The sequence below is a fragment of the Egretta garzetta genome, unplaced genomic scaffold (genome assembly GCF_000687185.1).
Source record: "Egretta garzetta isolate BGI_Z169 unplaced genomic scaffold, ASM68718v1 scaffold205, whole genome shotgun sequence".
NCBI lineage: Eukaryota > Metazoa > Chordata > Aves > Pelecaniformes > Ardeidae > Egretta > Egretta garzetta.
In genome coordinates, this window is record NW_009259713.1 from 218,955 (window position 1) to 240,257 (window position 21,303).

Sequence of the window (21,303 nt, forward strand, 5' to 3'; positions counted from 1 at the left end):
GTTGCATTGTTTTCCTCTTGACACAGTCTTCAGTGTAGAAGGTGATAATATCAGGTTGTCTGTGGCAGTGAAGTGCACTGAGATGAAGAAAAGCCCCCAGTAGTCCTCTTAACACCGCCATAGTAAATAAATTCCCATTTAACCTTTGGAGCAAATAGCATAAGCATTAAAAAAAAAATTAGTCATCTAGAGAAAAAAATAGATCTAGTAGACATATAAATGTCATTGAAAATCTGCCCTGTACTCATTTAAATATTTTAATTGCCCTGCAAATGTTAACTAGTCTCATTTTTACTAGATAATTTCCTGGATTAAAGACTGAGCTATTTAAATTGCTAATCTCCAGCACTAACAAACTACTGCTTCTGCCTTTTTTTCTGAAATGTTGATATATCAAACTCTCTTCCTTCTTTTCAGTCATCTTCTAAATATGGCTTAGATGTTTTAAGTTTGTTTCAAACATGCCTTTACACAAATGCAGCCTCTCTAATTATGTCATTTGTTTGTATTCACTGAAGTAGGCATGGCCTATCCACCCCTCAGATTTTACTGTGTGGATTGCATGCTGACCGTGCTTCCTTCCCTCTTCATCCCTTTCTACTCCCCAAAACATGGGCAGGGAGGCTCTTTTACTAGTCTAATATCAAACTTATGAGAAAGAGAATACATCCAGTTGAGGCTTTCAAGCCTCCTAGGGATAAACTGATCTATCTCCACTGATGTTAGGTATATATCTTTTTTTTTTTTTTTCTGGAGGTGAGCTGAGAAAATGCTCGTTATGTTGGTTCACACAAAGGCTGACATCTCTTCTTTCTCTTCTTAACCAATGGTGTCTTTCATGAAGAATAAACTATTCTCTGCTCACCCTGACAAATGGAAAATAATTTCTATTCACTGTATTGATGAGGCTAGCTTTAGAGCTCATGCCCTTATAGCTTTACCTCTACTTGTTCGCCTCAGCAGAGTGGACATTTGTAGTTAACATCTTTGCCTCTGTAATCCCTTTTACTAGGAGTAATGCAAGTGTTGAACCCAACACTTATTGCCTGGTATCATCCACAGATCCCTTGATTTTCAACAAGATTACTACATTCTAAATGTTCAGCTGCTGGAGTCTGAAGTAGCTTCAGTGAACTCCATGGTGTTGGGTCAATTTAGAGCAGTTGACTCTTTTTCAGTAGAAATATGATCCTGGAAGTGTTTCCAAACCCAGGTGCCATGTCATTACTTGTATGTTTACATTAACAGGTAAACAGGATCAGAAATGGAAAGTGTTAGTTAGACACAGCTACCCACATTGCCTATAATAACAATGCCATCGACAGAAAATGTTTTGGAAAAGTGAATGTCTCATACTTGGCAAATTTAAGATTTGGAGATTTGGTGCAACGTGCAAGTTTAACTGGCAATTACGCTGATGAATACTTTAATCTTTAATGAAGCAGAAAAAATGGTTATAGAACAATTTTTTTTTATTTTTCAGGAACCCCGCCAGAAGGCATTTGAGATCCATAAACAACAGATTTGGTGATGTAGCGCCATAAAAGACTGATGGGAAGAGTTTTATGAACAATCTGTCTAAAGCTGAAAGGAGCAGAATCTGACCAAGGAACTCATTTCATCTTCAGTTACCTGAGTACCCATTAGCACCTGTTATTGAGGCACAGGTTGCACAGCTCACTCAGGGAGAGCTCTGGGGTTGGGCATGATATATTTTACGACATATTACAGAAGAGAGTCACATCTCCAGCACCCCAGAACTTCAGGAACAATGTCAGGGCCAGCAAGCCACCCTGGAAGAGAGGCAAAGTTGCTCTCTTCTTTCCTTCCCTGCTCCCTCACCCATCCTGCAGTCAAGGAAAAATCAGGCTGGCCCTGGAACAGTGAAAATAGAGTAAGAACAGAACAAAATGCAGAATCAGAGCCAGAAAACAAGGAATGAGCAATTAGCTGGCACTGTGACAAAAAATAATAAAAAAAAAATCAATAATATTACTGAGCAATGCTGTGGTAGAGGCAGGGCTGTAATCCAGGTACTCCAGGGCAGCATTGCCTGTGTTAAATTTTGGACCCTCTTCCCTCATACATTAGGTAAGTCCTTTTAAGCAGCATCTGCTGATACTTTAAATGCCTTCAAAGTGCCATGGGCACTGCTGGGATTTCTTCGCTCAGCATTTCATTCAACCCCCTCTCTTTCATCCCCAGGTTTCACCAGAAGGTCCTGAGAAATTATTTGGACTTGGACTGTGGGTCTGTCCCTCTTCCCACCCCTGCTCAACATCTTTCATTTCTGGTCACGCCGGAAGCCTCCTTACAGCATCATTCAGAGGTCTGTATTTCCCACTTCTGCAGGCAGGAAGGAAAAGTCCTGCAGACTGTGGCGTCCTTTGTTACAGAAGCCAGAATAAGGCATCCCCTGGGAAAAAATAAACAGCCTGACAACACGTTATTAGCCAGAAACCCTCAGCTGGTTATCTTTAGCACCTGAACATGTTGTTTTGCAGCGTCAGTGTTTTCTCCAGACGGAAGCAGACGTGCCCTTAGACAGGCCAGCAGCAGAGCTCAGCACAGGCACTAGTGCTGCCTTGAACGTATCAGCTATAGCCAGCCATCATCCTCCAAGGGAAAGCCAGCGGATGGGGGAACACACACATGTGCAGCCAAGGGAGCTCAGAGGTGTTTACATGCGGTTCAATCAAGTCCTGAGCTCAGCAGTGGAGCTGAGACACTGTGCTTCCTAGTCATCCTTCACCCATTCCTGCCCTTGTCCTGTCCTTTCTCTGGCCCTGGACATACCTTCCCTGTCTCTGCCCATCCATCCTACATCTCTCCCAGAGACACCTATGTGACCCAGAGCCCAGCCCCTTCCCTCTGCATCCTAGCCTGACCTCCCACACTTTTCCCCTCCCTTTCCTGTTGCCCTGTCTTTTACCCCAGTTCCTGCCAAATTCCACCCCCACCTCTTTTTGGGGTATTAAACCTTGAGGCCAGTCCGCTCGTTGACACCTAATCCCCAAAGCAGCACCATCAGTGGAGGGTAAGGTCCTTTAATACAAAAAAAATCAATAGGAGTAAAAATGCTTATAAACAGATTATTCTCATCTCCAATCTCTTCCTTTCTTTTAGAGGTCTTGAATGCTGACGCTCATCACCATCAGGCCAGTTCTCTGATAATCTCACACTACAAAAGTGCTTCAGCATGCTGCACATACAGACTGCTTGTGAATGGTCTGCAGCGCAAAACTGAAGTGAAGAACAGCTAGTATTAAACCCTTGGGGAACTGGGTTTACACATTACGTAATCCAAGAACTTTTTCTGATACATTTAAGAGTATACCTAATTTTAACTGGGATTTGATGTATTGCCTAATCTACAGCAATATCATGCCTAAGCCTCATGTGTTACCACTCATCCAAAATTTCCCTTGATCTGAGTGATAGCTCTCGCCCCAGAGGAAGACGCTGATCGCACAAGAGAAGGGCCCTGTGGATCACAATAAGAGGTGTCTGACGACAAGGGGAATATAACTTCCATCTATTATCCTGGAAGGGGGGTGGTTTGTGAGGGGGCTACAGAACAACAGCCTCCTCACACAGTTTTTTCTAATGAGAGATATCTAGGGGCAGTCTTATTAAGTATAGAAGTACTGCTGGATATTTAAATAGTTCTGGGGATAAGGGTACAAGTTCCTTCCATCTCAAAAAAAAGCATGATTATCTCCTCATAAGCATGAATAGCAACCAATGCCTCACCATGAGTGGGCATAGTATCAAAAATAACATTTTGTTTCTATTCTTATCCCTTCGTTCTTTCAAGCTACACCCATCTGCAGCTCAGCTGTTGGGGCAGGAGTCTTCACAGCCTAGGATTTTATGCTGCAAATACCAGAACACAAGTAGTACATGTGTGGTCACTGCTAACATTGGCTATGTACCATTTTTATGAAAAGTCTTATACCTGTGCAAACCCACAGTGTTGGTTTTAGTAAGACAAGTGGGATTTTTTTCTTTTTTTCAATATTGCCAATTCTAAAGATGCTATCATAAATTGCAATATTTCTGCTATTTTTCTTAAAGCTCCGAGCTGACAATAAAGGTAAAAATATTCTTAGCAGTACATTTTTCTTTGGAAGATTAAATTCCTTATCCTTGTAGATGATGAAATAACATTAAAATATTACCTAGACATGAGCAGACAAAGTTCCCCATTAAACTGGCAGGGGAGATGGAGTTGCACAGCAACCATGACAGCATCGCATGACACAGGAGCAAATGCCATACAGACTAGTGGCACTGAAACAGAGAGGAGAATCTAAAATGCCCTTATATTCCTCCCAGCCCCCTCTCTTGGATGATCTGTGCCTGAAAGAAGGGCACACATACTGTTCATTTCTCAGAAGGGAAAAAAAAAAATATTCCCAATGACATTCTTCTTTTAAAGGGCTTTTCATTTTGTAGCCCATCTCATTATTTTTTCAGGGACCTGACTCATCATTTTGAATGTCAATTCTGGTAATTTTCACAGTCTATGGGCTTTGTCCTGTTAAACGGAACAGTCAAACTGTCTGCTTTTCCCCTTATTTTTGAGGAGTCCTGGAATTCCTCTCTAATATTTGTCATGTTCTGCAGCTTCATTTCTGTCAGACGGGAATGGGCTGAAGTCGAGCTTGGAGGAGACGGGAGCCTTCTCCGCTGTGGCAAAATGTGAGATGTAGGCTGGAGTTTCATGTACTGCTGTTTATGAGCATGTTCTCGCTCCCTCCAGTGCTTTGCTTTGCTTTGCTTCATGTGCTGCTTAACACAGCAGCTGGCACGGAGCGGGGCGGAGGATTTCTCATTCCAGGCATCCCATTTCTCATTGTAATGCAATCATTGTCTGCAGATAGACAATGCCAGCACATGAGCTGCCAGCAAATGATTTTCCAATTATTGCTCAAGCAAATCTATGAAATTAAATTCAAGTATGATTTCATGTAACAGTTAAATTCTGTAACCACCTGTTTCGTTTCCGTGAAGAACCGTATCTCATCTCTCCTTTCTCCTCTGTCATTTTCTATCTTAATTTTCCTGCAGCGTGTGTTTGGTATGGTGTTGCTTTCCTCCTGACATGATGACATCTCTGTTTTAAGCCACAAGTTGCAATGCAACTGGCAAAAGACCTTCATCCCTTGGGAGCATGTTCCAGGAAAACATGCTTTTTTATACCATCTAGAATGGGCTCCCACACCTATCTCATTTTATTCCTAACCTTTAACTGCTCCAGTGCAAGTCCAGTGGGTAAATGGAGTGGCTGGTCATTAGCAATCAAGGACAGGCATTGCCATTACCTGTAAGGACAGCAGGTACACAGACATGTGTCTTGGCTATGCAACTATCCCATTGGCATAGACACCCAGAAGTAACCACCTGCCAATATTTTTTGATCCTGTCAGCCAAGAACAACTTTATGTGTACAAATTGATCTCCAACAGCATTTCCCACTTTTTCACTTCGAACAAAGTCTTCCTTTTCTTTTAAGACACAGGCATGTAGGGTTATAGAAATGACATCTTGGGCCATCAGATCTGATCATCTGCTATCATGCATAGTGACATCTTTTAATCTCTTTCAAAACTTATCAAGGTTCATTTAATGATATCTAGTTGCACACACGCCCACCCCCACCCTTTAATTCTGTTGGAATATTGTTCTAGGAATACAAGGTGTATATGGCTGGAAACTTTGTGACTTCCACTTTAAGCTTACTTATGACCAGTTCAGAGTAATTTTTTCTCCTGGCAGCATTGTCCTTCAGTCTACATAGCTCTTCTGCCGTGTTTGTATTTACCTCACCTCCAGTGCTCTTGTGTGTCAGCTGGAGACGTGCACGGCATTAGAGGAAGAAGTGAGGCAGTACGTGTTGAGGTATAATGTCCATATCCCTCCTTTGCTTTAAATGCCTTATGAAGTGAAAAAGCAACTAATCTTGTGTCATTAAAATGTAAATGATTCTTTCCTTAAACAGGATGATCAATAGGGTTTTGACAACAGCTGTGTTAGTTTCATAACCAAGTACCCACATTAGGCTTTATTATTTATTTAGTAGCTTTTCTTATTTGCTATGCAAAGAGAGTACTTTAGATACAACAGAAAAATAATGATATTGCAAACCCAGGGCTAGGTCCTCAGAGTCTGGATTTGTAGACTGGGAGAGAGTGAGAAAGACAAGATTGGGTGATGGGAGGGCGCAGTTAAGAGTTGTTAGGAAACCACCCCAAAGGCTGCAAAGTATCTCAGGCCATTCAATTAAAAGAACCCAAAAGGAAGGAGGGTGGGGGTGGAAGAGGAGGCAGGAGTAAGAGCAAGAAGGAAAGGAAAAGGATGGGTGAAAAGTGGGCAGTTAATGATAATCCAAGAACATTGGGTTCAGACATAATGAGAACAGCTGCTTGTCCCACAAGAGACTGCAACTTTTTAGCCTCTGAAACCATTGTTATTATTGTAATCATGCCCATGGGAAGACAAATTTGTCAAATTCACTGGATTCACACAGATTGCAGCCACAATTTGGGAAGTCACCAAGCCCCAGTAACATTGTGCAGTTTAATAAAGTCTAGTGATTCTAGCACTATTTATATAATGTCTATAAGGCTTCTGTCTATAACATATGATAGCTGTCAAACCCAAAACCTCTTTAGAATATGTGCTCTATTTCAGTTAGTATTTCTGCACTGATTATTCTTCAATGCTTTTTTTTTTTTTTTAATGTGGAAATGTTACTTTAAGGTGTATGAAGAAGTTTTATGCTTTTGGAAAATCAGGACAGCGAGCACGGGACAGTGCGCAGTTTTGCCAACAGGAGAACTAAATAATTTTCTATGAAAATGTTCCTGTGCTGATTAAGATTAACTTCTATGGGAAAATCCCCACCTTGTCAATGTCAGTATTATTCTGATAGGAGCTGAGGTAATAAATATGAATGTATGATGTCGGAGAGAGGGGTTCCTACATAGTAAACAGCCATGTCAATCATGATAACAGTCTCTCTGTTCCCCCCTCTGCTAATCTGTCAGATGGAAAGACAATGCTGCTAGTAAAGTCCAAATCCTCTTAAATCCCAACATTAGGTTGTAAAATAAAATTGAAGTCATCAAATTAAAGCGGAGGATGCACACAGGGCTGCAGGAGATAACATTTCCTACCACTCTGTTAGGCTAGACTGTGTGCTGTGCCACAGATGATTTACACACAACGATGTCATCAGGTGTAAATGGAGCTTCTTTATCATATAGCTGATAAGTTCTGTACCCCAAAATTGTTTTGGAAAACCCATGCCTGACGCTACTGTAACATGGCAACATATTCTGTAGTAGCCACGCTAAAGATCTAAGATCCGATCTTATTTCAAACCAAAATACTTCAGAAGGATAGTGGACATTTTTCCCTATGAATAGTCTATTGCAGGAAGGAAATATGTATTTCCTTAATCTGCTTTGTATTTCTTTGCCACAGGTCAGAGAACACACATACAGAAGAGACTACAAAACACAGAAGTTTTGCTCAGAAAAGCTGAATTATAAAATGCTATAGATTATTTCTGATGATTTATGTGAGGGACATTGTAATCATATTAGGCAGTTGGCATGGGAGATAGCATTGCAAACAAAAGTGCTGCTTTCACAGATACTTCTCTTTAGTTGCATAAGCAGGCGAAGGTTTTTGGATGTGCCAACTCATCCTGTCAGCTACTTGTTGCTGAATGGAGGGGCTAGTAATGACCCCCCAAACAGCTGCAGAAATAGAGAGCAATCCAATGACTTGAATTTTCTGTTTCATGGTGCCCTAACAGCACAGCACTGCTCTCTAGTAGACACTCTGCCTTTGTCCATAATATTTAACAATTAAGTCTAGGTCAAGAGTTGAAACCGTGAAAAAACTAATCATCTACATAACTGTAATATTTCTTGCACTGTGCAGATAGACAAAACCAGAAGAACAGATATTTTGAAAGACTTGAGGAAATTCTTCCTAGGCATTTCATTTCTATTTGAATGGGAATAGCAAAACTAAGGGGAGAAATGTAATTTGTGAATTTGCAGAAATCTCCTCCCTAGAATTCCAAGTGTCTCTCTTCTCAAATTATGCACCACCTTCTAAAACCTTTGCATATTTTAAAAATATAGAATAATCTGCTTTTTAACTCTTTCTGACTAAATGCAGTGGCACTACATTTCAGAGCACAGCTCTACAACCTTATCAGGCAATTGGGAGTGTTTTCTGGAGCAGCAGGTAAAAAAAAATGAGTTACAGCCCTTTTACCTTCCTGTCCAATATATTCTAGGTTCAGTGCTGTGGATCAATATTACAGTTGAGTTATATCACCCTCTGCATCAAGCTCATATGGCTGACATGCACTGAAAATATTAAAAGGAGAGGGAGGCAATTAATGCAGAAAAAACCGCCAAACCTTAAATAAAACCATTCCACTTTCTATCACTTTGCTAAAATAAGCTTTTTGGCAGATGATAATATTCTGAGCTGGCTGGCAGCCTGAAATGAGTTTGTGGGAATCAGGTAGCACAAACGGGTGGCTGAGAGAGAACACGAAGCCTCCTGTGAGGTTATTTAACATTTTTCTGATGTCCCAGGTGTCCACAATGGGCCAGAGAAGACACAATCCTTTCCCCTGGAATACAAAATCAGTGCAGCAGTGTATACAATGCAGAATCCATGTGTCATACAGAATATGATTGCCAGGAACAGGATTCTCAGTATCATCACACAGCGCTGCCGCTCTTTCCAAGTGCATAGCCCCCGACAAAATCCAATCCGTGCAGAGATCGTTCAAGGGTTGGGAGCAGATGAGTCACAGGCATCTGGGGAGTGACGTTATGCGGGTTCTGATTTTAACTCTCGTCATTTTTTCAGCACACAAAATATACACAATTTAAGCTAATTTTATTGAACACTGCTATAACAAACGCCTCTTGTTGACTGCTCTCTGCAGAGGGCTTTAAAATAGAAGTTATAGCTATTTAACTGTTTTGCAACTCAAAGAGTGCAACTAAGACTGATCTTGACTAAAGCATAGTCGTTTCCTGAATATAACTTTGCTGTAACTGCTGACTCCTCAAAATACATGCACCTCTAAGAGCTGTTGGTACAACTCTAGTGGCAATAGCATATACCTGCGGTACTGAGTAGTGCTGGGTTCCCATCCCCATGGTTCTAGTTCTCTCTGCAGTACCCAAAGTTTTAGACCAGTTATCCAGTTATAGAGCCTTAGGCTCTATATAGCATATATAGCATGCTATCTGAGATCAAAACAAATACCAAGGTAGTCATCTGAGCACACAGCAAATATCTAAAAATAGGTTTAGACTGCTAAACTTATATGATTCATAGGTGGGTACACCAACCATCAACGATTCCGGCTTTATTTTCTGTAACAACTCCTAGAGAATTAAATATAGATCTAGGAATCTGCAAGCATGAGCACCATAACTAATTATTGTAAGGTAAACTGTGATGGAAATCTGCATCATGCCTACCATCACCAGTAAATGCAGGATGGCTTATCCCTTGCTAAGAGAAGGACAAAGAGCCTAATGCTCACCACAAGCTGAGATCATTCCCAGAGCTAAGCACTCTCACCGACCCTGCCATGACTTTCAGATAAGTCATATCAATATCCACCAATATCCTATGCTGGGTGTCTTGGTTTAGTACAGTATAGACCATTAGATCTAGTCCCAGATGTCTTTCCAAATTCTTTTCAGAAAGAGCAGGACTGGACTGAGAGCGTTTAACAGCATGAGCCGGTTGTGCCTCCTGTGTGGTTTTGGTGCCGTATACAGGGAAGAGGAATACCACTGTCATGTAAGGCACACACGCTACTTCTTACCCATTAATTACTGGGAGCAGTTCTAAACTCAGTTATGCAGAAAGCTTTTTATATTTATGTGAGATTCACTTGTCCTTCAATTTATTAAATTTGGAGATATGACAAAGCAGCCTATACCACTGCTCAGACACCTTTGTAAAGCGTTTTAAACCTTTACAGCACCCTAAATGCTAAATCTCATGCCAGGCTGAGTGCTATTGGGGCAGTAATGAAAATGGGAGCATTATAAACATTCCCAGTGTACTGAAACCAATCACTAAAATAGTCCTGTTTGTTTCCCCATAGCACAACTAAAAGAGACTGGCAACACACAGATGCATCTAGCCCAGTATCTAGAGAACAAAGACTACTTCTAACTACTTCTGACTTCAAATTTCCATCCTCTGGAAAGTTTTCGTCACTGTAAAGTACTATTCAAAATTATCTGCCATTTAAGAAGTGCCAGGTAAGCCTCTCTTGCTGCTGCGTAATACAAATGAGAAACAATGAGGTTTGCTCAGTACTCCATTGGAATACTGCTTACTCTGCTTCAGATTAATTTGCATTTAGGTGTGGGAATTTTACAAATGTGATATGACAGCTTGAAATATTACTTTTCCAGCATGGACAAATGTCAGAAAAATTATCCATCTGCATTCAGAACAGCATCCAACTGCACTGTTGCCTCCAATAAGACGGTGTCTGATGTCATTCAAACAAACAGATGCATTCGTTTCTTTCCCAGGGTGAAAGAAGAAATATTTGTAAGTGACAGCATATTTATCACTCTGCTAGTGCTAGTTTCATCCCTGTATGCTATTATTTTTCTCAGATTGTTCAGGTACACCAATCTGAAACCTTCTTCAATAAACATTCATGTTCCATGCTGCTTAATCCATCCAAATATTACTGGGGTCTTACCAACAAATTTCCACAAGAATTAAATAAATGGAGGAAGTGCCATGTTATTACTTATTTATTTAACATTCTAAAGAACACAGCTGTCCTGAACCTGGATCAATAATAATTCCTTAATGAAAATGCAGGTCACATCAGAATGTCCAGTCAGAAACAAGTGCCTTCTAAACTAAGCTTCCTTACAGATGAGTACATTCACTAAACAACCTGTTAAACAAACACTGTCATGTTTACTTTCCACAATGCAAGAAAGGCAAAAGCTGAGAATTCCCAGATGCAAATAAAACACAATAATCACTTTTTTTTAAACAACTGTAAGAGCCATGATACATTGGTTTGCATCTTTGACTACCTATATTAAGCAATTAATGGTCCACAGTAAGCTGAATGTCAAATAAATACTGCAGATTATTTGCTGCTGTTTATGCCTGCGCAATGCAACTCTGATTCTCTGCATATGTCCCACTCCATCAGGTCATATCAAACCATGTTTTGTCAGGGTTTATTAATTCAACCCAAATCCAGTCACATGACACACACTCCAATGCACTTAGTATTAGAAAACGCTTTCCGTAATTCCAGTTATTTTTAAATGTGAATAGATACATCCGATTACCCAGTGACTTGCATGTCAAGTTTATTGCATTTCAAGCATGTTTTTACTTCGGGCTTTGAGCAGTCATTTAAAATACTATTCCCTTTTACTTTTAAATCGCAACCCACAAACTACTGAAGAGTTGATGGCCTCTCTTTGTAAGAGGAGTGACTTGAGCTAATGCTAATGGGAGTTATTGAGGCATACCATTAAAGTATGAGACAGCCTTAAGTTTCCAACAAGACAAAGAAGTACTGCTGTGCCACTTACAGACTATTTTGCGAAAAGTAAAAGCTTAGCAAAGGAACGTAGGCAAAATTTCCTTCTACCCTGCTATGATTAAGTCTCATTTCAGTTGTACACATGGGACTACAAAAAATTAAATATGTACATTATGTTCTGTAAGCCTAGTTACATCTGGAAAAACAGGGAGTGAAGGGGAAGAAGGGGATGAAGAGAAAAAAAAAATTAACTGATTTACCTGATACTGTACAATACTTTTCCAGTTTTAGAAATCCTCAGCAACTTGTTGTCTGTTGTGACATCATGGAAGTTTGCTCCCTTCTCATTGGCAAAGAATAAATCTGGCTTCCAAATAGAGTCCAACATAGAGGGATCCAAATCCAGGGAATCGTCGGGATATTCACTGTAAGCCAGACGTGAGTCATTCCACTGCTGCCTCAAAAAAATGTTCACTCTGTAGTCCTACAGAAATGCCATGTAAAAAGGTCATTAAGCCACTTACCAAACTGGAAGCACATTTTAACTTTCTTTATGCTCTTAGACTTACTGCAGTACCACAGTTACAGCAAACATTTATGTTATCCTTTGAATGTAAGATTTGTCATCTGAAAATAAAGCAGTCTAAATGCTGTACTGAACCAAACACACACAACTGGTACACTTTCCGAATCAGAATTACTTCAGTGATGAACAAAATATTAACTGCAACCTCCAATATTAAATATAACCCTCTTTCAAGTGCTATGGATTAACTCAGAGGTACTCAGAAAGTCAAAAAGCATTGTGGCTAGATACATAAAATTTCAACAAAGATTCTATAAAAGTACTAATTTAAATAAATCACTTCCAGTATGTAAATCAATTATTTCTAATGTACTCATGAATAGTAGCTAATTCCAGTGAAGCCAGATTTGTATAGAAGAAATTAAATCACCACTTCTTATTTACTGTTTTTATCCTTTTTCTATCTACCGTATGCTTTTCTCTGTATGTTCCTTCATTCACTTCTCCCTCTCTGCTTCCCATTAAAATTGTTCTAATTGCATTCTTCTGCTCAGTGGTCTGCTAGTCACAACTGGGAAAGGCAGCAATTATTTAGAGGTTCATTTAGAACCAACATTAATGCTGTGTCAAGAACTGGCTATTAAAGGGGAGTGTGAAAAGAGCTTTTAGGGTCTAAACTCTCTGGAGGGAATGGAAAGATGCTAATGCTTATTCCCCTTATCCTGAATTTCCAAAATCAGCAAATAAGAGCTTAATCTCCCCCAGTTTTCCCTGCTATTATATCATATTTACTTGAAATTATTACATTTGATTTGCTTTTGAACACTGTCTTAGAAATACATCTACTCTTCCTCTAAAAGAAAAATATTTAATAATATTTATATCAATTATATTATCTGAAGGAATATGTTAGTAAATAATTCTGCCAACTGTACAAACCCCGCACATCTAGGATTTGCTTCTTGGTCACAGCAGTACTTTAAAATGGCAGCACTGGGCTTTTGACTTGGAAAATGTATGAGTTGACCTGGGTTTAGTTAGGCCGCTGAACTGCATAGCCTAAAGAACTTCTCATCCTTGAAATGTAAATAAATGCTCTCACTCTGATTAGAGCTGCAGAAAGCGGCTTGCCCGATACACAGACTCAGTGAACGAGCCCCTCCCAGCTTCAGCGTTTCCCACCCTTCATTCAGTATGTTGGTGACGAGGTGTGCTGCTGCCCTGACAGAGTATTTCTGACACCCAAACTGATGCAGTTTTTAAACCCTATGGGATGATGCCTTACAATCTCACTAGGAATGTGATTTTTCTTGATTTCTTTATCATTTTCATTTTGCTGTTGGGCAGATGTGAGTCAAAACAGGAATGTCTACTAATCAGAGCAAGACAGACCTGAGACAAGTCGCAGGAACAGCACATTAATTAAAGATACTTACAAAAGCCTGTATCTTTTTTTCACAAGCCACTGTACTTTTTATGATGGCGTTGTTTTATACAGTTAAGGATCAATTAGCTACTTGCACTTCTGAGCTTATGCACACTGACCCTAACCATACTTTCCCTGGTTCCTTGGTCTTAGAAACTGAGTGTATAAACTGAGTTTATATGGGACATTTTTAGTTATAAAGCCAGGAAAGCTCTTGATTTTCATTCTGCAGAAAGGAAGGCAGGAGCTGTCATCAACAACTGCGAATAGAATAAAATTGCTAGGGCTAGTTGTGTTTTTCTTTTTTCTTTGAAATAAGATATACAATGAAATCTATGAAAAGTAGAGGGATTTCTCCCCGCATGACACAGAAGTCGTAAATTGGTCAAATCAGTAAATTGTTTTGAAATATCTAAAAATAAATGTGTTCTCATAAACTTCAGCAGTTGGCGATTTAGATAACAAACAACAGTATGAAAAATCCTTATTCATAGAACAGCTTGCATATGATGATATATATTATACCAAAAGCATAAATAATACCAATAGGATTACACTGTCTTTTCAATATGTACCTTCATAAATATATCAGGGCCATCACATTGATACATTTAAAATGCTTTCTCTCTGCAGGCTTTGTTGTTAGAAGCAAACCAGTACTGAAACCTTTGTTTATGTCTGATAGCTTTGCATATGTATATGTACAGATATTTCAGGAAGAAATAAAAATGGGAATATAATATAACATGCACATCACAAAACCATCATTACTTTTTTCCACCTCTGCTTGCAGTATAAGCAGCTGAGAGGGATGTATGTTTACACAGTCAGACCTAATCATGTGCAGAATTTTGAATTTACTTTTCCTATGCTAACATTGTGACTATCTTCTGAAGAAAAATTCTCCTGAGAACGGTATCGCAACATGGAGCTAAGGCAGACTACAGTGTGTATCTTGCAAGTTCCCGAGGGCAGAAGTGGGTGGACTGTAGTAAAGCACTCCTACACAACCACGAGTACACCTGCTCCACAAATTCTTTCTGACAGCACCACTGCTCTGAATGAGGAGTGTGGACCTGAAGATTCAAACTCAGTTGCAACACCGATGTCAGCAATTGCTGAAGGCAACTCAGATAAACAGTTTTCCTCTGTTTTCAAGCCATAAAATCAGGGTAATAGTAACATACTAAAGGAATATTCATCTGATCAGTTTTAGTAGATTTATCTAAGATGCAGGGGCTCCATCCACAGATATACTTCGTTTTTGCTATAGGATTCTAGAGAGAAATAGTCTTTCAGCAAACCGATGGCCACCAGGTTCACACACACACACCCCTACACACCCCGAGCTTCAGCAAAGCTCTGGGTCCCTTTGACCTCCAGGATTGCAGTTCTCCATTTTTGGTGCTATTTTTTGTCTCTGAACTGACGGTCATCTTAGATCTTAGCCTTCCTCCCATCTTCCCCTCCAACAGCATTGATGCCCCAGGTACTGAGTCAGATGCCTGAGGCAAACAGCAGATTTAGCTGGCCTTCCATGCATCGGAGGGGCTTGCCAAAGAGACCACTCTCTCTCTCCAAATCCTAAATATGAATGCTAACTGAAAAGTAGTGGTTAATCATCTGTTTCAAGGCCATGTGACAGAAAACCACTTGGTTACCTACGTACCTAAGAACGCAAGGTGTCCCCAATGCCTTCAGTGGGAGTCTCTTATGCAGTTAAAACTATACATGTAAATTAATCAGGATCTAATGGCTGATTTGTAATTATGTTTTTTTCTAGTGGGAAGATAATATCATACAGCCAGCCACAGCAAAGCTTTATTGCTCCTAAAATTTTAAAAGGAACAGCAAATTTTTCTGCTAACGTAAGTACTCAAAACACAACTGGAGTTTGATGCATTTACCCCAACAGAGAACCTGCTACATAGTGTCAGTCATTGATTATAGGGCATAACGACAATAATAATGTCCTCACAGTTAGTCATTTCTGTAATTAACAATTAGCTCGTCAATGTACAAACTGCTCTTAGCTTCTCCTACAGCTGATGGCTAAAAAATCCTGGTCATTAGCAGCACTGAACATCTGAATTCTTTGGGACTCTGCCCAGCCTGATGTAGATTACTCATCTGTGATACTCAACTGCAGTCATGCTGTACAGTGAATTTTCTGCTGAATACTGCATGTGTGAATGCTTCCAAAAATAGCTACAGAGCTTACTGGCATAACTGCTTTATTCAGTGAAGTTACTCGGGAACGTCTTTTTGTCTTTCTTTGCAAGTCAGGGCTTAAATAAAAGTCAAGTGAATCAATGAAGAAAATTGCCAATAATTCCATCTTGACTCGGATCTGGCCATTTTTTTACTTTTTCTATTTTGGTATAATATACATCATTCTAATATAGAGGAAAACCATTTATTTTGGTAAAAAATAATATCAATTGTGATACTCTCCCATACGTGCATTATAGTGCAGAAAGACTAATACATATACATTTTGTTTCTCTAGATTTTTGGGAACAGAACTCATAAAGACCTGATGGAATTCATCCATTTAGAGAGAGCCAGGACAAAAACCTGTTTTATTTCTGAATGAAGGGGTTTAGCTTTTAGAAAAATATACTGGACATAAGAGTTGTACTGGCTTTTCACATAGGGATTAATTTCATCTTGGTGTCCGTCCTAATCAGAAAACAGAAGCTACTCCTGCTGATGTTATTGAGAACCTGGCTGACTGAATTTAGTAGGTCTGGGACTGTAATCCTGTTTTCCATGTTCATTTCTCCCACTGAAAGATTCTCTAAACAAGTTTTTATCTCCCAGGTTTCCAATGAGCTACTGTAGATCATCCAAGTTATACTCTGATAATGTCCCCTCAGCACATATACATGGTTGCACTCAGCATTCGTGTCCCCTGAGACAGGAGTGTCTCTATTGAATTTGCAATCTGGGGTTTTAAATGAATATTTTAGTTTTATGTCAAAACCATCAAGAGCATTTTATAGGGAAAGTGAATCCTAGGAATCAAACAAAACTCATTATTTATCACAAGTGATGCCAACATTTTTACCACATGATTACATCTGTTTCAGAAAGGCAAAGCAGCTGCAACAGTAATTGATATCTGCCTCTCAGAGTGGTTTTAAAACATACTAAAACAGTCACGCTAGTCATTAAAGAAACCATTGAACAGCATCTAAGAGAAATCTTTCCACACTTTTGGCAGATATTATGAACAAAGCAAAATAAGAAAGCCAATAGTCTTTGTTTTCATCTACTTGAATGTTTGACTGGTTTCAGCAGAATGTGTTAATGAACATTGGAAAGGTGCACATTAACATATTTGATAGAAGGTAAAATGCAATGAGGGGATTTAATCAAAGCAATGAAGGAGTCTAATTAATGCAATCAGCATTAGGTCGTGCAAATATTTTCATTGAATGCCATCTTGTAAAGCCAGTGACGTGCAGGATTTTTGCTACTTAACTCTATGCTGATGCCTCTACATGCTAGGATCAACAGACATGGCTGAGTAAAAAAGGCTACATCCAAAGCTATCTTCTCAGAATCCTCTAAACATAGGAAAACAAATTAAGTTTTCCAGAAAACTGAAAATTATGTCTGTTGATAATCATGTTACGTGAAATTATGTTATTTCCTGTCATTTAAAAATTTTTTTAGTTTTCTTTTAAGGTGTTTTTAAAATATTCCAGATACATACTCTAAAGCATTAACTTATCTGTTTATTTTATAGCTCTGTATGTTATGGCTTGTCATTTATAGAAGAGTCTTTCCCACAGCGTTTAAGAAAGTAACCTGCCTAGCAATAACTTGCCTTTTATCTCTAGAAAACATTAAATAACAGGGTGGGGTTTTAAATAAAAATATTTAGGAGCAGAAGATCTGTGTTCCTACATTCCTTAGGCAACACTTTCTAAAATGATGGCATGAATTACAATTGAATTTAAATGAAGTATTTGAATATTAAATAAAGTAATTAAGTTGGGCTAAATATCTGCTCTTCCTTCATAATGCAAGGATTGCAAGGTTGTATCTATCCCGTTGTATAAAAAAAACCAGTTCTTTGGTATACCTTAAGTGGTTTTGTGGGTAGCAAGTTCATATTTAAGTTACCAAGAACTCGGTCCTACAGGATGCTAAGCATTTTTATTGCTTCTGGCTTCAGCAAATACGGGAAGACCTGGACGCTCTGTAGGAACCCCCAGAAGAAAGGTGTGAAACTACATTGCAATTGCTTCAGAAGTGTCCATAGCTGTTCATGGTGGCAATGAAAATAACTCTTGCAAAACTTCAGCGAAGGTGAGAGCACCCATTTTTAGTTTATTTTGTGGCAGCAGTGACTGGAAGAGTTCAAAGTCAATCTGGGATTTGTCACTGGACCCTTTCTAGAATGGGTTGAACCTACTTCTGGTATATGAGCATCTGACAGTTTTTATGGGTTTATCACATTATTATAAGAAAGCCATCAAAAATCTATCTCTGGACTAACCCCAGTAGTCAGGTGTATATATGCTTGAATAAGTAACTGATCTTTTGTGTTCATTGTTTGAAAAAGATTAAAAAACTCAGCACTTTCATTTTTCTTAGAAAATATTGAAAAAAATAAAATTCACTTCTAGACTAAAAAATAAAAAGTTGGACTAAAATTTTCATTTCAATTTTTTAGCTTGACTTCATTAATCCTGAATTTTGGCAATTTTTAAAAGAAAGATCTCATCTTGAAATGAAAAATTGAACTATTTATTTTTACATAGATCAGAACTTAAAGCCCAACATTGTCATTTTGGCCTTGTGTTTTTCACTGATAGAGTTCTCTGAATTTGGCCAAAATGCACATTTCAGTCAGCTGGGATCCCATCATTTCCTAATGCCAATTTAACCCTCTAAATACCCAATTGTCATTACAGCCATATGGTTTAGTCATGTGACTCAAGTTATGCATTTACTGCAGTTACTGATGTGGCTGCAAATTCATGGAGATTTAGCTAAGTTAAACAAGGCTGTTCTGGTAGTTCTGTCAGCACAGTCTGCAGCAACAGATAATTCAGCATGTGGTATAAGACCCACTCAAAATATGGAGTACTTGGCAGGGAGCCCCACAGCTGAGCTCCAGCCATTCTTCTGCCTCTTCGTTGCTAATGAAACCTGAGAAAGCTGGTTTGCATGCACCTATCTGCCATCACAGTCACTACAGAGTACGGTGCAGTAAATGTATATACGTATGTTTAGACTTGGTAGTTGAGTTTAATAATTTATATATCTCTTTATATAATTATTTTATATTATTCTAATTCAGCTGCTGGGTCTTTAGTAGCTTTTAGTAGTTTAGGTTTTAGTAGTTCAGTTTTTAGTTTTTTAGTGGTTTTTAGTAGCAGAACTTAGTAAGTGTCCCCACGTCCTGAGCATCTCTATTCTATATCACATCCCACTCCTTCACAAGATGGGTTCAATGACCAGTCCCACTCACCATTGTAGTTTCTGCTATTGAACCAAAGCTGTTGATAAATATGTTGCAGGTAACATTTACAGGAGGACCTGCAAGTTGAACAATAAATAGAAAAATTGACAGGTTGTGTTCATGACATATATTAAGTATTGTTGTTCTCTTGCCAATGGCATCATAGCACTTACCATTGTGGTTTCTGTGACTGATCCAAAACTGTTGATAAAAATATTGCAAGTAACGTTTACTGGAGGACCTGTGGAATGCAATAAAAATGTTGCAATATACATTGAAACAAAAGTACAGATCCCTCAGCCTCCGTACAATCTGGTACAGATGTGGCTGAAAACAAGTAGAAAGTGAGTTTTCCCAAAAAGACCATGTAAATATTGATCAAAAGAAAAACATTATCAACACTAAGTTAATAAACCTAGTTTCATTGGAAGTTGTTATATAAATACACAGAACTACAACCTTGAATGTAAGGATTTATGAGAAGAGTTGAGTGAGGGCATGAATGTAACAGCTTTTTCTTTATCCACAGTACCAGCGCAGAATATGCTTTAGCATTGCAACCACTCCTCTCTCCCTTCCTTCTCAGACTTAAAATGAAAAGATTCTCTCTCCACACCTATTCCACTCCGTATGCAAAGGCTTGCCATTGAAATTCCCAGCAAGGGCCACTTTTCACATTGACTCTAGTCCACTGAAAATGGACTTACACAAGCAGCTCTTTGTGCTCCAGATCTGGAGAGGTCTGCCGTGCCAACAAATATTTTAGCAATATCTGTTCTGGCTTGACACAGCTTTCATTAAACAGCTATTTGTAATCTCTTCCCTCCCACGTCCTTTTCTGCCATTCAGCAGTCACTGACGTGTAGCAGAATGAATGGGGACTTAATATTTAATTAGCTGTCTATTAGCCTCCTAGGGTTTTTTTAGGTGTGATGGAATAAACAGGGGCTCTCAACTGAATCAAAAAGGATTAATGCTAAATGCCTGAATTTTAGTGACACAAAAGTTGACACAAGCATTGAGTATCAAGCACTTTCTTCTCTCTTTTCTCTATTATTGTTTTTAATCACATAATTTTCCTTACATTAAAAGAATTAATGTCAGTACACAGAATACAAATGCCTACATTTGGGTTCATATTTAAATCTGAAATTACTTTATAAAAGATGGAAACATTATTACTTTCTTTTTGTAAAAATGGAAAGATCAAGTAATACGCCCAGTGAAAGCCAGTACACTATCAGCTTCCTGAGTGCTAGACCACCCACCTTTGAGGAAACAAACATGTTGGGTTTGGGAAGAAAAACAAAATGTTTTGAAGCTATTAAATTCCAGTGAAGTGTGCTGTTCAACTCAGTTTTTGCAACAATTGTTTTTAAAAAAGCACTTCCTTTTTACATTGTAAATATGTTTTCACTTTCAACACCAGGCTAAAACAAGCCAAATAGTCTGCTATGCTCTCTCTATAGTATCATTTTTTTTCCTTTTTACTTTATGATATTTCTACTATCTGGGCAGCTTGACCAACATATTTGTCTACATCTAAACAAACAGAACTACTGAATCATTGAAGTTGGAAGGAATCCCTGGAGAACACCCAATCCCCCTAGTCCATCTAGTCCCAGAGCAGGGTCAGCTAAAGCGGGTTGCTGGGGTCCATGCCCCATCACCTTTTGAATATCTCCAGGGATGGAGACTCCACAGCTCCTCTGGACAACCTCTGTCAGTGTTCAGTCACCTTCAACAGTAAAAGTGTTTTCGTTACATTTAAGTGGAATGTCCTGTATTTCAGTTTGTGCTCACTGCCTCTTGTCCTGTAACTGAGCACCACTGAGAACAATCTTGCTCCATCTTCTTGGCCCCATCAGTTATTTATGCACACGGATAAGATCGCCCTGAACTTTCTCTTACCCAGGCTGAACAGCATCAGGAATCTCAGCCTCTTCTTGTATGACAGATCCTCTAGTCCTTTAATCACTTTTGTGACCCTTTTCTGGGCCCATAGGAGAAAGTCTATGTCTCTCTTGTACTGGGGAGCCCAGAGCTGGACCCAGGACTCCAGATGTGTCTCACCAGTGCTGAGCAGAGTGAGGGATCCCCTCCCTCAGCCTGCTGACAATGCTCTGCCTAATGCAGCCCAGGAGGCCGTTGGCCTTCTTCTGTTGCAAGGGTACTTTGCTGGATCATGTTCAACTTGGTGTCAGCCAGGACCATTTTCTGCAAAGCTCCATTTCAGCTGGTTATCTCCCAGCTTGTTTTTCCACAGGTGCAGGATT

At 39.2% G+C, this 21,303-nt stretch overlaps 1 protein-coding gene across 2 annotated transcripts in view; it reads right to left on the minus strand.

The window, feature by feature from the left end:
• GLRA2 (glycine receptor alpha 2) overlaps positions 1–21,303 on the minus strand; it is a 132,234-nt gene that overhangs the window by 90,470 nt on the left and 20,461 nt on the right. Inside the window, exons 3-4 of one of the 2 annotated variants that reach the window (XM_009639052.1) lie at positions 19,037–19,104; positions 11,857–12,080 (exon numbers count right to left, since the gene is read on the minus strand). In XM_009639052.1, coding sequence (XP_009637347.1) covers positions 11,857–12,080; positions 19,037–19,104 — 292 coding nt within the window. Of the gene's footprint in view, positions 1–11,856; positions 12,081–19,036; positions 19,105–19,200; positions 19,269–21,303 lie in introns of both variants that reach the window. The other variant, XM_009639051.2, reaches the window with a different exon arrangement.